The sequence below is a fragment of the Cryptomeria japonica genome, chromosome 3 (genome assembly GCF_030272615.1).
Source record: "Cryptomeria japonica chromosome 3, Sugi_1.0, whole genome shotgun sequence".
In the NCBI taxonomy this organism is placed as follows: domain Eukaryota; kingdom Viridiplantae; phylum Streptophyta; class Pinopsida; order Cupressales; family Cupressaceae; genus Cryptomeria; species Cryptomeria japonica.
In genome coordinates this window covers 436881745-436901452 of record NC_081407.1, presented here as the reverse complement: position 1 = coordinate 436901452, position 19708 = coordinate 436881745, and the positions used below count along the sequence as shown (strand labels likewise).

General features: G+C 38.8%; 1 protein-coding gene across 1 annotated transcript in view; it reads left to right on the top strand.

Annotated features, from left to right (window-relative positions):
* The window catches only part of LOC131068478 (protein NLP9), a 161333-nt gene that overhangs the window by 72461 nt on the left and 69164 nt on the right, over positions 1-19708 (top strand). The window contains exon 5 of the mRNA XM_058003658.2: positions 4654-4777. Within this exon, the coding sequence (XP_057859641.2) occupies positions 4654-4777 (124 nt within the window). The remainder of the gene's footprint in view (positions 1-4653; positions 4778-19708) is intronic.

Sequence of the window (19708 nt, the reverse complement as noted above, 5' to 3'; positions counted from 1 at the left end):
TACTATCAAAGATTCAAATATATACCTGTTGTGACGTTTTCACACATCGCCCCATTGCAAATGGGGACCCCTGTTTTTTTGCTTTTTAGGGTTTGTTTTCTAGGTCTTTTAGGGTTTTGTTAGTTGGCTTTTGCATTTTTGAGTGCTGTCGGGGAGATCAATAGGATAGCAGGTCCTGCTGGAGTGAAGTCCTGATCCTGAAAATTTGGCTAAGTCTGATCCTGAAAATTTGGCTAAGTCTGGAATGTCCTGATCCTGAAATTTGACTAAGTCTGGAAACTTAAAAACCTCAAAAAACTAGATTTTGCAATATAACTCCTGGAGGTCTGAAACCACTCTCAAACATCCTGAAAGTATATATGGAATTTAACTTAAAGTATAAGAACTTATACTTAAATCTTATATTCCATAAAAATTATCCTGATAGAGAGTTCAAAAAGTCAAATTTCGCTCCTGTCCTTCACTGAGGATCTAGAGCGAATTTCGCTCCTGTCCCTCTCCAAGGGACCAAGGCAAAGCGCTCCTGTCCCTCACCAAGGGTCCAGGGCGAAAAGGCTTATTTGAGTCATTCCTGACCTTGTTTGGTCAAATTGGAACATCAAAGGCATGGTGGAGGACGAAATGAACATGATAGAGCATCCAGACTTGATCAAGGACAATGAAATGATGGAGTTTTTGTCTACAAAGGTAAAAGCGCTCCTGTCCCTCACCAAGGGACCAGAGCGATTTTCTTTATATACACATTTTTAGACCTTTCTTAGACTTGAACTCTTATTCATGGCGTGTAACAAGATGATATCTTCCTTAGCCAAGACATTTCATGGTGAAAAGTGAAGCATTTTGGCCTAGAAGACAAAATTCACTCCTGTCCCTCACTGAAGGACCGGAGCTTGAATTTCAAATTTGCATTGTTCTTGCAGGATCAAGACAATTTTATGATTTGAAGAGACCAAGGAAAACATGATTTATCCATTGAATATAATTTGGAAGGCTAGCAAAGGACGGATAAGCTTGGATTTGCAAAATCGCTCCTGTCCCTCTCCAAGGGACCAGGGCAAAAAACCTAATATCCAGTCCTTCTCGCCAAGTTTGGACAAATCTAAGCCAAGGCGCGAATTTGAAATGATGTTTAAAATGTCTTGAGGTGGATGTGATCAAGAATTTGCACAATGGATGCAAAAGGTGCTCCTGTCCCTCACTAAGGACCAGGGCGATTTTTATAAAATCAACAATTTCCCTCCGAGATTATGCTAAGGCAAAGTTGAGCAAGATTGGAAAGGTCTTCTAAATCATGATGAACAAAGGTTTGACTCCAAAAACTTGATGATCCTAGGCCAAATGCAAAAGGCGCTCCTGTCCCTCACTGGAGGACCAGGGCGAAAATCTCTAGAACATCAATTTTGCCTTGCAAAAAACGAGTTGAACATGCACTGAAGGGACGAAAGGGATCATTGCTAGCCCCACAACGTGAATTGGCAATTAAAAAATGAAGGATTGAGGACAAAAGTGAAAAGGCGCTCCTGTCCCTCTCCAAGGGACTAGAGCGAAGTTATTGGCATTCACTATTTTCTACTTGGGCGTTAATATCCTCCAAATCGCATGAAATGCCAAAATCATCAACTTCGAAATATTTGAAAAAATTAAATTAAATTGGCATTTAATAAATTGATTTTAGGCCTTAAAAAAATCGAACTTTTATTGTGAAGGCATTTAAAATTAATTTTTATTAAATTAAAATTGAAAATGGGGTGCTTGAGGTATCATGTTTTATTATTTTATTAGGTCGGCCTCTTGTTTTTGCAAATTTATTTATTTTTTGGCCTATTTTGCGAAGTCGGCCTATGGAGAGATGTAGAAGGTGAGCGCTCTATATATTGGAGGTGTTGTTTCACAATTCAAATCATTCAATCATCCTTTCAAGTGCGAAATTGGAGAGCAATTTGAGGAGCGAAATCCAGAGGAGTGGAGCGAATTTCTACTAAGTGTGGAGAAGCTAGTGGAGGGTGAAATTCATCTTGAAAGCTATTGGGGAGGCGAAATTCTAGCTAGATTGGAGGATAATTTCCAGATTTTTTGAAGACATTTGAAGGCGAATTTCCAGATTTTTGAAGAGGCTAGTGGAGTTTATTCTTTTTCAAACTAGAGGAGGCATACTTCATCAAAGGAAGGACTATAAATCTTGCCCAACAAAATCCGGTCCTCTTCCTTCATTTTTCAAGGTTTTGTACTTAAATACTCAAAGGTAAGGTATGAAGAATCATTTTTTGAAGTTCTTATTCAAGACTTATTATGATCCCATTGCAATTTTGTAAAGTCTAAGTCTTGAAGATCCAAATTCCATTCATTATTAATTTGAAAATGTGTAGTTCTTGATTTATCATGACTTTTTTCAAATTAATATCTTAAGTTTTACCGTTGAAAGGTCTTAAATTTCATGCTTTGAGGTTTGATGCTCAAAAGACTAACTTTAATATTTTGTGTAGGCATCAAATGGAGATCCCGGAGTTGTAAAATCAAGCCAGATCAAGGACGGTCTCCTCCAAGGATGATCAAGCAAGGACAAGGGCGACCTCCTCCAGCCTAGCATCGACAAGGACGACCTTCTTTGGACTAACGTCATCAAGGGCGACTTCTCCAATCCAGTATTCCAAGGCGAGGTACATCATCATCCTGCACATCAGGGACACAAGAAGTCAGAGCAAAGGGTTCGTTGAAGAAGCAGATTGTTCCAGATGAATTAATTAAAGCTAGCTTCTCAACAACATCAAGTTGAATATTTACCAAGTTACAAGTGTCAGACGAGGTGGCATCCTAGTCATCACTTCTGCAGTCAGTGTGGTCCACCTCAGCATTTCCAGATTCAATGTACCTAACTCATGGAAGGTGGCACAAACTCCGATGTACCTACCCAAGCTATCCATTGGTGGAATTTTCTAGAGAGGACATGTGTCCAAGCAATACAATTTTATCATTGGTCAAGCATTAAATGTCATGTAATGGTTGTAACAAACCCTAATTAGGGTTTTCATTGTTGAATCTTGGCCATTGATCTCGAATTGATCTAAGCCATCGAATTGTATTGAGGGCACTATATAAGCCCTGGCATTTCATTTTGTAAAGAGAGTTAGAGAATAGTTAGAAGCAGTTAATAGAAGTTAGTGAATAGAGAGTAGTTAGCTAGTTGATAGAATAGCAATTAAAGTAGAGTAGAGAGAGAAGGCAAAGATTGTTGCCAAGATGTTGTTGTAAAAGACTTGTAACTTCATTGAAGAAATGGTGAAATTTATGGGTCGATTCGACAATTTGCATGGTCTCTATACTTCTCGTATTTGATTTCATGTTATTAGATGAGTGGAAGAAATGTGCTTGATTGATGGTGGAATTCGTATATCCATACTACTAGCAGTTTGTTGATTGCAGACTTGCCTTGTGTAGTCAACTGGAATCATTCAGCTTAAGCTTAACTTCAATTGTCGCTTCTTCATTGATATGCATCAACCTGATGGTGTCTATGCCTGCAGTGATAATTTGAACATCATAAAGCTTTCCTTCGAAGATCGCACTAACCTTGTGGAGATGTTCCTGTGATATCAAAACAAGACTTAGTTAGAATTCCATCAAAGATCATTCATTGCTCTTACATTTTTAGTGTTAGGATTAGATCTTTTCCTCGCCCTCCTCTTTTTTCCTTTTTTTCAAATCAAAGCTAGTAAGAGCCTGTGTTCCAGCAATATTCAAAGCAGATCAGACGTTCAATCATCAAATGTAAGTCCCCTTGTGATTCCAGCAAATCACATCATACCACAGAGAGCTTATCCACACGTAGAGACCCTACATACAAGAACCTTGAAGTCATCCCAATTGATCCTTTTCGCGACATTTTCAGCATTCGGAGGCTTTATTCAAGAGAGGATAAGGTACCCTTGGGTATTTTATTCTATGTTTGATAGTGTACAAAATACACGTCAATAATACCCAACTAGGACTGATAACTAAGTATTTTTTTGTACTAATGAAGCCAAAATGAACCCAACCCCAAAAGTTTTTTCTTATCTGCATAGCCAGACCCAAACCTGAAACGATAACTTAGGTTCTATTTATGTGACACACAATCCATTACAGTGGTGTAACTATATATAAGCTTGCAGTGCACATAAAAATTTCACTAGCAAATAAATAGCATTATGCATAAGGCTGCAGCAGTGCACCCATTTTAGTATACTTAAACAAGTATTAGTTTGTCTAATATTCTAATATATCCTATAATATTTGTTAATCCATCTATAGGTATTTCATTAGGGATTCCCTATTGTGATTCAATGTGAGTGTGATTGTACCTTAGTTGTTTTGTTGTTTTCAATTTCCCACAATCGTTATCTTCATTCTTTGCAGACAAACAATTTGATGCTTCTATCGATGCAATGCAACTTTTTCAGCCTATTTGGATGCGTTAAGCCTTTCACTGTCCATGTCATTCTGCTACTATCGTGGCCTATAATTTCAGTTTATATGCCAGTTTCCTTATGGGAATTTCTTTTATGTAACTGTGAAGAAAAATAAAATATTGTAATATCTAATTATTTTCAGGACACTAGGGAAAAAAGGTCAAATTTCTGAATATATATTTAATTTACTGTTTATATGCTTGTGCAGGATTACGCCTTTTCAAAGAAGAAGCTAGAAAAGAGGCGTGGTACCGCAGAGAAGACTATAAGCTTAAATGTTCTTCAGCATTACTTTTCTGGAAGCCTTAAAGATGCTGCCAGGAGCATTGGAGGTAGCTTGCAGAGCATTCTGTTATAAATAATTTACCTCTTCACTAACTTGCCATATGTCTTGCTCCTGTGGCTGTGGGAGAGCTAATGCTTTTTCACCTTTTTCTGAAAATTTGAGATTTACATTTACATGAATACAAAATAATAAGCATCAAGAAGAACTGGGCATGGTAAGACTACCTCTTTTTACCTAAGAAAAAAGAGTCAGTATATCTGATTTCAATTCATATTCATTATAGAAAATAAATTTTCTATGGTGGTAAAAGCTTTAGAGTGAATTTCAATACCTAGATAATTTAAAAACATGTGAAATTCCACATTATAAAAGTCGCTTCTGGACCTTTCACAAGTAATTTATCATTTTCAAAAAGACTTAAGAGTAGAAAGCCAGATGACATTCCTAAAACCTAAACAGTTGGTCTATGAAACCATATATCATTAAGGACGATTGTTCTCCAAGAGGCAGACTGACAAAAGAATCTGAGAACCATAAGCTAATGCCAAGCCACAACGGCCTGGATAACAGAATGTTAAAAAGACACGCAAGGGTCCCTGTCTGTCACACTGAACACACTAGCTGATATGTCCTTTGAAATCATGTAATCAGTACTTGTCATTCAAGAGCCTATGCTTAAAAGCACATAGACTAGACCCTATGGAGTGGATCCTCCTTATCTAGCATTCCCCATCATCTGTTATTACTCTAATGGAATGCAAAATTTTTACCAAGTCAAACTTGGGTTGAACATATCTGTACAAATTTCTCTCTTATTGCTATTTGGCAGTTTCTAGATGGTTATTTAGTTTATTAGTAAAGTATGCTTCTCTCTCCCTAGTTTCAAGTTTTTAATGAATTTAAAGATTCTTACATAGACAGAGTTAAAATAACTGTACTGAAAGTTCCAGTGAGGTAATCTATGGAGTCTTGACATAAATTGTTCTTAATGTTTTTTTCTATGTTCCACCAAGTTTTGAGACGAGGATGGTAGGGGATAGGGAAGATGTGTTCGATGATGGATTTCTTGGGGTGCTACTATTAAGGAGTGGCTATTAAAACAAAAGGTAAATTTTAAAATAAAGAAAATTTCAAATATTCATAAATAACATTGATAAGACATTCATTAGTACATTATAGAACCTTAATATATAATAGTAGTCTATGGAGTCTTCACATAAATAGTTCTTGATATTTTTTTCTATATTCCACCAAGTTTTTGGAAAGAGGACAATAGAAGACAGGGAAAATGTGTTTCCAAGATGGATTTCTTGGGATGCTATTTTTAAGGAGTGGCTATTAAAACAAAAGGTAAATTTAAAAGTAAAGAAAATTTCAAATATTCATATGATAACATTGATAAGACATACACTAGAGTGGAATTGAGATTTCACATGAGAGTTGACAAATGAATCAACAATGCAATTGCTTTCATTGTCAATCTGCAAATATATTGTATTAAAATTACAACAAAATAACCAAATGAGGAGAGGTTCAACTTTCAACCATAGCTGAAAAAATATATTTGATGAAAAATGGGGAAAACCAAAAGTTTAAGATTTTTCAAAAAACAAAGGTGTATTTGGAAAAAAAATGGTTTTTCAAAAAAGTAGAAAAATGCACAAAAAAAGATAAAAACCTGCTGTTTTTTTTATTAAAAGGCATTCTAATAGCATATAGATATAGAAGGAAAATAAAAACAAGAGTTTACCCTATGAATTGTGGAATATAATTTTTTTTCATTTATGTTCACATCGCTGATTACATTGCATTGCATTGGAATATGTGTGACCAATTGAATGGAGTATGGATTGTGCAACATAAATGGACAAGATTGTGATGGAGGATCCAAGTCTAAGCTTGAAGTTGTAGTCGACAAAAGTACATTGTTATAGTCTGTTCAATAAATAATTATTATGTTTTGTATTTGTGGTGATTAGTTCCCAACTAATTGTGAGTTGGCAGTTGCTAGCCTTAACCAACATTGGTCTACTATTTATATGTACTTATTGTCCTTAGTCAAGTACCACTCTGATGGTATTGTACTTATTGCATATCTGTGAATGGGTAAATAAAGTTATATCTTTATGAGATCTTGCAAGTTATTCATATGTTCTATAACTGTATATTTCAATTTACTTTGTAATCCTGTAAAGTAGAATAAGCGAGTAAACATTTGGTGCCGTTATCAATTTGAACTTTGGCATATCACAACCCATAGGCGAGAATCATTGCATTCTAATGGGACAACCCATTGACGAACCATTCAAGCCAACGAAGAGTGAGAAAACCAATTGACACAAGACTTGGTAAATCTCTTGGACATTTCGTTACGAGAGTATGTTTAGAGGGAAGCTCTGACCAAGGAGCTTCCTCAGGGTGCTATCTTCGACAACCTCACCATCAATGAAGAGGTTGATTGTCTATTGCAACGACTACCAAGGCTTATCATACAACACTTCATCATCCTTAAAGACCTTCGGGAAGAGAGGAATCGAGAGTAGTGAAGGCAAATATTGCAACTTACATGGAACGAAATCGACAAGAAGAGAGAGATCGAGAGTAGCGAAGGCAACAAATATTACAACTGTACGAGGAAAGGAACCGGTGGGAAGAAGAACGCGACACTAGTAGGAGACATACCCCTAGGAATTAATGCCCGTACAACCAAACAAAGACAAAACACGAATCATAAGCGGTCAAGAAGCGATAGAGGGATTAGTGAGAAGATCTCTTTGATTAAGAGAACAAAGTGAACAACCAAGACAATTGAGTAGAATTGCCAAAGAGTCTGAAAGTCCAAGTTCGTTGGGAAGTAAGAGCCAAAGCCGTAGCCAAGAAGAAAGGTAGTACCATCAGTGGCAGCTCCACCTCCACCAGTTATGCCATCGTTGACAATATTGTTGGTGGCAGCCCCAGCTCCACAAGCCATACCATTGCCAGCAATAGTTCCACCACTGACTGGAGTACCAATAGTACTAGCTGTGCTACCACCTATAGCCGCACTTACACCTTCGACGAAAGGCACTCCAGTGGCTGAGGTCCACCCACATTGACAATTGGTTGGACATATTAGGGGTACACCATGGGATGCCCCTCCAATAGAGTCACTAGGATAACTCTTGGAGAGTGTTGGGAGATAGGAGATGGTGGTTGCTACAACAATTGACACTCGACAAGGCGAGCATTCACAGTCATAGCTTGCTCAACCACCTACATAAGTTACCAAAGAGATCATGTAGAGCCAACTCTGACTGTAGTTACACAAGCACCTTTGAAGGCTTCACAGTTGCCAACCACACCTGTAGGAGAGGAGTCCTCATCTAGCAAGGTTGACGGGATTGTTCTAGAATTGGGCCGACCGAATCCCTATGATCCTATCAGCACAATACAACGCTGCATTAGAGAACTGCAGTTGATGGATACAATGGGGGACATCGCTCGCAACGTGGATATTGACCATGATCCATTAGTAGCACATGAGGCAGAGCGAATTTTGACGTTCATTTTGGTGGGGTGTGTAATAGGCTGCCCTATTTGCTATAATTTCCCTTGTCAATCTTGCTATTGGTATTTCATCAAACAGTTGACAAACTTTCATTAAAGGTCGGATTTTTTCCCTTCTTGAAATATATTTGTGGTTTAGTTGATTCCTGCTGGTGTGTTTTAAATGTTTGTAGGCAACTTGATATCATAAAATATGTATACAAGAGCTATTCCAACTCATAGAAATTTTGACAAACACTTGTTACATACCCAGAAAAGAATATTAACATAAATACTTGCTCAGATTTCAGCTTGATTAACATAGTCAAACCCAAAGGTTACAATTTCCAGCTTTCACAAATAATTAGCAAGCATACAGTTCATGTTTGGAACTCAACTGCAACATACATCATAATTAGAACCCTAACCAGCAAATGAACAACCTGATTTTTAACTGTGCAAGCCGCAGGTCTCATTGTTGCTGTAGTCTGAATTTTGCAGCTCCCTTATTCTTCACGTCCATACTGTCTAACAGCTGTATGCCCTTAGACGGCTAACACACTGCTACCACCTTAGCATGAGTTATTCCTACTGGGAATCTTGCCGCACAGAATGTATGAGGAGGTTGTGGCAATATGAACTACTACAGCCAGACAAGAGTCCATAAACCTGCGTTTCTTAATGCTCAGCTGCTCACTTTATTGTTACCATGTCCTACACACATACAGAGAACCAGCCTGGGTATTGCAGCTAGCACCAAGATACACGTCCAGCTCAATGATATTTCTGCCCAATGTGAAGTGTTATTGCTCTGCGTTTCAGACTGTATAAAAACGCACCCTTCCTTAACCAGCTGGGACTGCTAATGCTGCTTGGCTGAGGTTATTACTGAGCCTCTATTTTAGCAAATAACTTTACTGTACCAGCGCATTGAACAAAGACTTTACCAGCCATTAAATTCTGCAGTTTGTCCTCAGCATTCACTGTCACACCATTAATGCTAAGATATTCTTCAATGCCAAGTTTATTTTTGATTTCCCAGGCCTGTTATTACACAGGTGTAGGAAATGTTACTAATGAGGGATTTCGTCCTCAATAGCCTGAAAAAATTCCAGATTCAACTCCAGAAAACAAATTCCAAAATACACAATTTTCAAGATACCATTAATGCTCTTCAAAATCCCTTTTATAACTTCTTTTGGGCACGTTTTCCAATTCACCACAAATGTGGGATAAAAGAATGATATAATAAAATAACATTAACTCCTTATGTCTCCTATTTAAAGGGAACTTTTAATATTTTCTTTTCCAACAATAGTCCCAGCATTAACTAAACATTAAAGTTAAATATTTAAATTTAACTTTAGGAACTTTCAATTAAATTGCCCAATTAATTAATGGCTCATTAATTTGCAAACCTGATGACAAATAATGATCACCATAAATATTGGCATTATAAAATGCATCAAATATTTCTGGCCACTAAGCCACCGCTGACTTACTATAAATGGTAAGTATCTGGAAACCTTGTCAAAACACCTCCGATTGTCCTGGAACTGAAATTGCCTATAGGCCAAATCCCTCACTGATTTGTGTAAAGTCCTGGTTAGCTCTCAGGATCAAGCCAAAATGGGTTAACAACACATCATCTGTTAACTGGCTAAAATGGGGACATTACAGTGCGAGGGAGAATTCTTTAGATGTTTCATCTCACGAGGATGGCCTGGTGTGGAGACACTTGGGACATTGGCTATCTGGCACCCATGAGGACTAATAGCTGGAGGTAGACATGGCCGAGTGTTGAGAGCACTTCTTGGCATGGAGATGGCCTACATAGACATCTTCCTTGGCTGGCACAAACATATGGCTTTGATGGAGGAGGCCACATAATTGAGAGATCAAACCATTCACTAGGCTAAGACTTCCCGAGTGGAGTTGGCTGATCACATCCACAAGTCTCAGGAGTAGTTGGCTCAAGAGCATGCACAAGTGACAGTTGTGATCTAAAAATATCTTGCGACATGTGGTGGTTTGTTATGAACATTTGTGTCTCTTCAGCTTCAGCATAGACTTCTTTGATCCAAGCTATTTTCGTACGCAACTTCTGTAGCATTAGGTTGAGTGAATGCATGACACAAGCTTTCCAAAATATATGTGGGAATCGTGTCTCAACTAACATACTAGCTGCTCTACAACTCTTTGCGTTGTCCGTTATAACTTGAACAACATTTTGAGGACCTACTTCGTTAATGCACTATATAAGGATGTCAGCAATAAATTGTGCATCCTTCACTTGCCCCTCACAATCAACAACTTCAAGAAATATTGCCCCTTTAGGTCACACTGCAATCACATTAATTATTGGTCTATTTTTCGCATCCTTCCATCCATTAGAAATAACAGACACATCTGTTTCTTTCCAGGAGGCCTTAATGGGAGCTAATGCAGTTTCTATATGTTTGACCTCCTTTGACAATAAAGTGGTACGCACTTTCTCATAACCTAGATTCTTGTACCCCTTTGGAGCTTCATTTAGTTTTCTTACCATGTCTTGCCAATAGGGGGATCGAACCACATTAAATGATAAACCGTTTGTATAGAGGCATGTAGCAAGGGATTGGTCAATTATATCTCTAGCGTCATTATTAAATGCTCTCTCCAATGGTCCCGCTGCTCTCTTTGGAATACTAGCCTCATCTTCATTTCTTCTTGGAAATGGATGGCTTTCTATTACAATATCAAGAGCAACACTATCTATATGAGATGATGAAGTATGTGGCCTCTGTGAGCCCTTTCCTATGTTCAATGGATGCCCCAATCTACTTTCAACCCTTGCATTTGGTTCCTCTTGCTCCCTAATATATTTTGCTACTTTAGAAGCTGGTATGGGTGCATTTTTTTTCTTGGACATGCTTTGATTCCATTTCTAGGAATTCCACACAAATGCCCCTTCACCCGATTGTAGGAACTTGTATACCTCGTACCACTCCCAGGACATATCCAAACACATGTCCCCCCACCTGGAACATGCTTTTATATTTATATATGCCTCCATAACGGTGAACTTTGGGTCAGGGGTGAATGAAGGACCGCTGACAAAATTAGTTGCCATGGTAAATTTATATAGCACCCTACAATTTGTACAAGAAGCTTGGAAAACAAATTAATGAATTAAATTTAAATAATCTACATAAAATCTAACTAAAACATAATATATTTACTCTTGATATTTAAATATACTATTTAATAAATTTAATAAAATATCAATATTTAAAATATATTTATATAAAATTCAATATGAGATGATTAATAAAAATTTAAAACATATTAATATAATTGTCGTGCCTGTGAAGTAGGGTACCTACAGCTGCAACACAAACACTCAATAGATCATTACAAGCATGGTTAGCAAATAATAAGCAAATGAAGATGAACCATGACAAAGCGACCTATCGCCTCCTAAGAGATGCGAGTATGTATTTGCTCTCAGATCTAGATAAGCAATCCCAGTGACTTGACTACACCTAGACGGAGGATTTGAAATGATGATGATATGCAAAGATGAGATTGATTATGCTAGATTGATCCAAGAGACTAATTAAGCTATGATGATGATCCAATTAAGCTAGAAAAGAGATTGATTAATGTACATGATTCAACAATTATGCTAGAAAATGATCAAAATTAAGCTAAATCTAAGATGCAATTGCCTATAATAATGATGCTCAAATGATATGCCTATAGTAACAATGCCTAAATTGATAAAGAGATGGGATCCTTTGTGCTCCAAAATGGGGGATATTTATAGGATTTCCAAGGCCAGGGGTGAGGTGGTAGGAATCAACGGTCAAGATTGAGTCTGAAGATATCAAGGGTGAAATTGGAGGAGGTTGGAGAAGAGGTTTGATAGGGAGGCTACCTAGTTTGCCATCAAATTGGATTTCTTGACGGTTTGCTTCTATCCCTTCCCGGTTCCAAGTCTACCCGTCTAGACTTCTAAGTGCTTCCCTACCAGTATTTGCTTACCACAGTCGATACAAGCTCATAAAGAAGCTTGTTCTCCATGCTCCTAGATTCTGTCACTATGAGTTGCAGAGGTGTAGGACTACGCTTACTCGCAATGTGTAAAGTCATCATCCTGTCTGATTTTGCAATCAGAGTTCTATGCCAGTCCTCCCCTGCACTTGCTCCTTTACGGTCACTGAAACCTAGCCGGACTTCTTCCAAGCTCACCTAGGCTCAGTATGCAGAAATGGCGATTGCCATTTCCTGGTTTCCTCCTACTGCTGCTCTACTCTTACTGTACATTTTCGGCTCTTCTTGAAGAACTCCAATGGCCGTGTGGATCCCACGGTGGAGGTTCAAGACAGAGCCATATTTACACTGTGAATTCAAAACAAAGAAATGAACAACAAAAAGGAAACTTTAATTACAGGTTTGTAATGAAAAACTTAACAAAAACAAGACAGTACAACACTCAGCGATAGAAAACTAGAAAACCGACTTGTATGTATTTCTCGTGTTTCCTGTAGTATCCAACAAAAAACTAACGCCTTACAATTAGACTTTTATAGTTCATCCATCCGTCGTGAAACACAAAATGTTACAAACTAGAGAAAACGGTTTCATAACGGGTCATCAGCGTAGCCTCAAAACTTGGCTTCCGATGCCCGTTGGTGACTTGCAAAGTTCGTACTTTTCCATCGGGTGATCAGGGTAACCAAAACACACCTTCGCTGATGGCCGATAACCATGTCCACCACTCACACTTTTCCATCGGGCGTCGGGATAGCAAGAAATCCCTTCGTCCGATGGCCGATGCTTCCCCCCGCTTCTTGGGCGTTTCCATCGGGTCATCGGGAAGACAACCAAACAGCTATCCCGATCGTTCGATCTTGCTCGATCTCTCTTTTTGCGCTCCGCCACGTGGCACTCCCTGATTGGCTCCAGGGTCCTTGCCCTGCCACCTTAGCACGACCTCACTAACCACCCAGAATGAAGCTCTTCTTTGTCGCTGGGTCCCACCTTGGTCGCCAAGTCGTGGGAGATAAACTTTGTGCATCTCACCATAGCGGTATAGCGACAATCGTCCGATCATCCGGGACTTGCTCACTCGTTAACTTGCCTGAGCTTCTCTCTTGCCGGGCCCCACATTGGTCACCAAGTTGCGGGAGATAAACTTTGTGCATCTTGCCATAGCGGTATAGTGACAATCGTAGGATCATCCGCGATCATTGTCCGAATATAGGTCAAGTTAATCATCGAGGTAACTTGAAACTACTCCTTCGATACCCGATAACAATACTTCGAACTCTGGTGAACTCATTGGGCTAAGACTTGCCGATCGGGGGTAGGTCTTGCCGATAAGAGAAATTTAAAAACTGCAACTAAACAATCAAATGGACTAGAGCCAGTCTTTATGTATTTACATGACCACTGGAAGGTCTGACAATCCAAAATTGGTTAAGGGCATTTCAACCGTTAGGTGCTCCTGCACCATACTCCCCCCAAAACAAAGAAGTCAAGTGACTGCGCTCGGCAGCAAGGAAAGATCAATTCCCGACTTAACAAAGTCTGATTCAGGGACCCGGGTCGCTTCAGAATCAGGTTTATGCATCCACTTGACCAAATGTTCCATGTAGACCTGTTGTCTAGTCTTCTTGAGAACGCGGGAATCCAACACTTTCTCAGCCTGAGGCATGGAAGGAGAAAGTAATGGCAGGTCGGCAAGTGATTGTTGAACATTTGAAACTTGCTCATCCTCCTTGGGAAGTTGTCCCTTGTAGACAACCAAATCTGCGACATTGAAAATGGGAGACACAGCAATATCAGATGGCAAATCAATCTTATAGGCATTAGAGCCATACTTGGCTAAAACTTTACATGGGCCTATTCTCCTCATTTGTAGCTTGTTGGGAACCCCTTTCTGAAGTCGAGCCTTGTTCAAATGTACCATCACCAAATCTCCAACTGAAAATTGCACAGCTCTCTGTGTGGTATCAACTCGGGCTTTAACTTTTTGTGAAGAATCTCGGAGAGCTCGCCTGACTTGGTCATGAACCTCCTTCATAGAGTGAGTGACATCATCAGCTTGACCATTTTTGAGCAACAGATTACCAAGATCTCGTAATTCCATAACACCTCGTGGGTGCGTACCATACACTATTGTTGACGTGTATTTTGTACACTATCAAACACAAAATAAAATACCCAAGGGTACCTTATCCTCTCTTGAATAAAGCCGCTGATTGCTGAAGATATCGCGGAAAAGGATCAATCAGGATGACTTCAAGGTTCTTGTATGTAGGGTCTCTACGTGTGGATAAGCTCTCTGTGGTATGATGTGATTTGCTGGAATCACAAGGGGACTTGCATTTGATGATTGAACGTCTGATCTGCTTGGAATATTGTTGGAACACAGGATTTTACTGCCTTAGATTTGGAAAAAAAAAAGGAAAAAAGATGAGGGCGAGGAAAGAATCTAATCCTAATACTAAGGAATGTAGGAGCAATGATTGATCTTTGATGAAATTCTAACTAAGTCTTGTTTTGACATCCCAGGACCATCTCCACAAGGTTAGTGCGATCTTCGAAGGAAAGCTTTATGATGTTCAAATCATCACTGCAGGTATAGACACCATCAGGTTGATGCATATCAATGAAGAAGCGACAATTGAAGTTAAGCTTAAGCTGAATGATTCCAGTTGACTACACAAGGCAAGTCTGCAATCAACAAACTGCTAGTAGTATGGATATACGAATTCCACCATCAATTAAGCACATTTCTTCCACTCATCTAATAACATGAAATCAAATATGAGAAGTATAAAGACCATGCAAATTGTTGAATCGACCCATAAATTTCACCATTTCTTCAATGAAGTTACAAGTCTTTTACAACATCTTGGCAACAATCTTTGCCTTCTCTCTCTACTCTACTCTAATTGCTATTCTATCAACTAGCTAATCACCTTCTAACTACTCTCTATCTGTCTTCTAACTGCTTCCAACTATTTTCTATCCATTGCCTTTACAAAATGAAGAGTCGGGGTTTATATAGTGCCCATAATACAATTCGATGGCTGAGATCAATTCGAGATCAATGGCCAAGATTTTACAATGAAAACCCTAACTAGGGTTTGTTACAACCATTACATAACATTTAATGCTCGACCAATGAAATAATTGTATTGCTTGGACACATGTCCTCTCTGGAAAATTCCACCAATGGATAGCCGGGGTAGGTACATCGAAGTTTGTGCTACCTTCTATGAGTTAGGTACATTGAATCTGGACATTGTTGAGGTGGACCAATCCGACTAGAGGAGTGATGACTAGGATGCCACCTCATCTGACACTTGTAGCTTGGTAGATATTCAATTTGATGTTGTTGAGAAGCTATCTTTAATTAACTCTTCTGAAATTATCTGCTTCTTCAACGAACCCTTTGCTCTGACTTCTTTTGTCTCTGATTTGCAAGATGTTGATGTACCTCGTCTTGGAATGCTGGATTGGAAGAGGTCGCCCTTGATGATGTTAGTCCGAAGAAAGCCATCCTTGTCGATGCTGGATCGAAGAAGGTCGTCCTTGTCAATGCTAGACTGGAGGAGGTCGCCCTTGTCCTTGCTTGATCTTCTTGGAGGAGACTGTCCTTGATCTGGCTTGATTTTCCTTGAGGAGAGTCTTTCGACTTGTAGATCTTTCGAGCTTGGGAGTCGCCATCTTGATACCTACACAACATTTCACAATTAATAATATATCTTGAAGTGTAGAAATTAGGATTCAAAAGGAAGATTTAAGATTTTAATTAGGAAACTTCATGATAAATCTTGAGTTATCATTTCCTAATTAACCATGTAATTTTCAAAAACTTGAAGTTCAAAATTCAAAATCTCAACACTGGGACTAGGATGATCTCGCCATACCTCCACTTGAGAATTAATTCTAAAAAATGATGCAAAAATAGGGTGAATTTTGGCTAGGCGAAATATAGATCAAAGTCCTTCCTTTAGCAAAATGCGCCTCCTTTAATCTTCTCAAGCATCAATTCCACCACCTTTAGTCTTCAACACTTAAGATAATTCGCTCCAAATAGGCTAGCTTTCGCACCTCCTTCCTTGCTCCTCAAATCACACTTGAAATAATGAATGAATGATTAAAATTGCTCAAAACACCCCTACTATATAGGGCGCTCACCACTTCATCTCTCCATAGGCCGACTTGGCAAAAAAGGCCAAAAAATAAATAAATTTGCAAAAACAAGAGGCCAACCTAATAAAATAATAAAACATGATACCTCAAGCGCCCCATTTTCAATTTTAATTTAATAAAAATTAATTTTAAATGCCTTAATAATAAAAAATCGATTTTTTGAGGCTCAAAATTAATTTATTAAATGCCATGCGCCTTTATTAAATGCCAATTTAATTTAAATTTTTTCAAATATTTTGAAATTGGTGATTTTGGCATTTCATGCGATTTGGAGGACATCAACGTTGGGATATGGCAAAAAATAAAGAATGCTAATGACTTCGCTCTGGTCCCTTGGAGAGGGACAGGAGCACTTTTTCATTTTTAGGCTAGGATTCTCAATTTTTTGAAGTCAAACCTTCGTTCACCATGCTTTAAAGGATCCTTACCATCTCACACAACTTTGCCTTAGCATAATCTCGGAGGGAATTTGTTGTTTTCATAAAAAGCGCTCTGGTCCTTCAGTGAGGGACGGGAGCACTTTTGAGTCCATGTGCAAATTCTTGATCACATTAATCTTCAATTTACCCTCAAGGCGTAGAATATCACATTTCACTCCATCTTGAGCCTTGGTAATAAAAATATCATTTCAAAATGCAAGGTAAATGGTCATATTTGGAAATTGCGCCCTGGTCCCTTGGTGAGGGACGGGAGCACTTTTTGTAAAATCGCTTTGGTCCCTTGGAGAGGGATGGGAGCACTTTTTGCATCTTGGCATACTTCTTTGTTCTTTAAACCTCTCAATTGCGTCCAAGGCATAAAACATCATTTGTTCTTCCCATCCAAGTCAAGTTTTGCCATAAAATATCAAACAAAGAGGAGAAACTTGAAAAAGTGGCATGGTCCTTCAGTGAGGGACGGGAGCACTTTTTGTCATTTGGGTTGATTTACTCCTTCGTGAACTGCTTAAATTATATTCAATGGACAAAACATGCTTCCCTTAACTTCTTCAAACCATAAAATCACTTTAATCTTGCAAAGATAGTGCGAATTTGAAATTCAGTGCTCCGGTCCTTCAGTGAGGGACGGGAGCACTTTTTGCCTTCTAAGCCAAAATGTCTCACTTTTCACCTTGAAATTCCTTTGCTAGAGAAGATTTCATCTTACTTCATGCTATGAATAAAAGTTAATGTCCAAAAGAGGTCTAAAATTGTGCATATAAAGAAAAGTGCTCTGGTCCTTCAGTGAGGGACGAGAGCACTTTTTACCTTCTAGGCAAAAACTTCATCATTTCATTGTTTTCAATCAAGTCTGGATGCTTTATCATGTTCATTTCGTCCTCCACCATGCCTTTGATGTCTCAATTTAACCAAACAAGGTCAGGAATGGCTCCAATAAGTCTTTTCGCTTTTGTCCTTCAGTGAGGGACGGGAGCACTTTGCCTTGGTCCCTTGGAGAGGGACGGGACCACTTTTTCCTTCAACCTTCAAAATTCACCATTTTTGTGCCTTCAAAATCTTCAAAAGTATCAAGTCATGTCCAATTATCATTCCGGAAGACCTTGCACAAAACAAAATAGAAAAGTCAGTGACAAATATGCATAAAATAACATTTGTGCTCTGGGCCCTTGGAGAGGGACGGGAGCACTTTGTCCTTTCTGGCTAAAATATTCAAAATTTAGGTCTCCAATCATTTCACAAGGCAGAGTTAGGTCATCTTCAAGGCCCGGAATCGGTTAGCAAGCTCTTGCAAAATCAGAAATTGCACTTAGAATGAAATTCGCCCTGGTCCCTTGGAGAGGGACAGGAGCACTTTTGCTGTTTCAAGCATCATCTTGCCTCCGAAATTTGATCAAAATTTACCTAGGCAAGAATATACAATTTCATCTTCAAAATGCTAACACTTAGACAAAATTTGAATTTTACCCCAAAAAAAACCTGACTAGACCTAACCTGAGACATATCTGACTTCCTGACAGACTTATCTTACTTCAATAATCAACCCTCGGAAGGACGCTTAATAACTTTCAAAATTTGACTGGACTCAGCTTGAAAAATATCTAAAAGAAACCCTTAAGGTTTAGCCCTAGCCCAGACAGACAACTCACTCACTCAAAACCCTAAAAACAGAGAGAAGAACAGGGAAAACAAAAGCAAAAAGAGGGGGTCCCCATTTTAAATGGGGCGATGTATGAAAACGTCACAACATCTAGCGCCACCTTGAATAAATGTTCCTGAAACATTTCAGAGATAAAGACTCAATCGACACCTAGAACCTCCGGAAAATTCAACCCAACTTATCAGGAGATTAGAAAATGTACTCAAAGTGGAAGGAAAATCCTTAACCAAATCCAGACACTTAGTCTTTGATTACCCAGGTGTGTGCAAGTGTATTCATTCCTCTCGACAAGACAATTATAACCTTCAGGTTCCCCTGTGATTAGCTACGTAGATTATCTGAACTTCAAAAGCATCCTGGATAGAGCCCCGCTGCCAGTCAGACGTCCATAGTCTCGACGAGGTTATCGCCGCAAGCTCGCGAACATTGCTCCATTGCCAGCTAGGCGTCTATAGCCCCGATGGAGTTACTCGCATATTCCCCTTAGCCAATTTTGATATTTCATTTCATTTTTTTTTTTTTTGTTTGTTTTCATTTTTTCCTTTTGATATTGCTCTTTCATCCCGTCAATTCCTTTGGCTCGTAAGTAGTGAAGCTTACTAGGGTTTGAGGATTGCGGTGGCGCTGAAGTCAGATTTTAGATTTTTCACCAATCACAGCTTTGTCTGAAAACCATAATGACTCGGAGTCCATTAATGTGTGAAGATATAGTAATCAACAGATGTTGGCATCAAGATATGGAAAATTATTCCCTTCCAAGTCAAATACAGGTCCTGATCAGATGATAAAGCTGGAGAGGAACAACCTCGGATTCCGAGCACTTCATGAATAGATATCTAAGAAATGAGTCTAACATAAGATCCAGGATGTTGCCAGTGTGCGAGCAACAACACAAACGCCTTTCTCACAAGATGGAGGCTTTCACTCAAGACACCTAAACTAAAGCAAACGACCGACGAACTGACCCAAAGCAAACTAAACTAAAACGCACACCAAAAGCAAACTATCTATAGAAGGCAAACAACTAAACTACCTGAGCCACACTAGATCATGAGTCAAATGACTCAAGGCAAATCAAGAACAAGGCTCAAAAGACCTCTAACTAAAGACACGAAAAGAAAACCTACTTTAAACCTATATACGA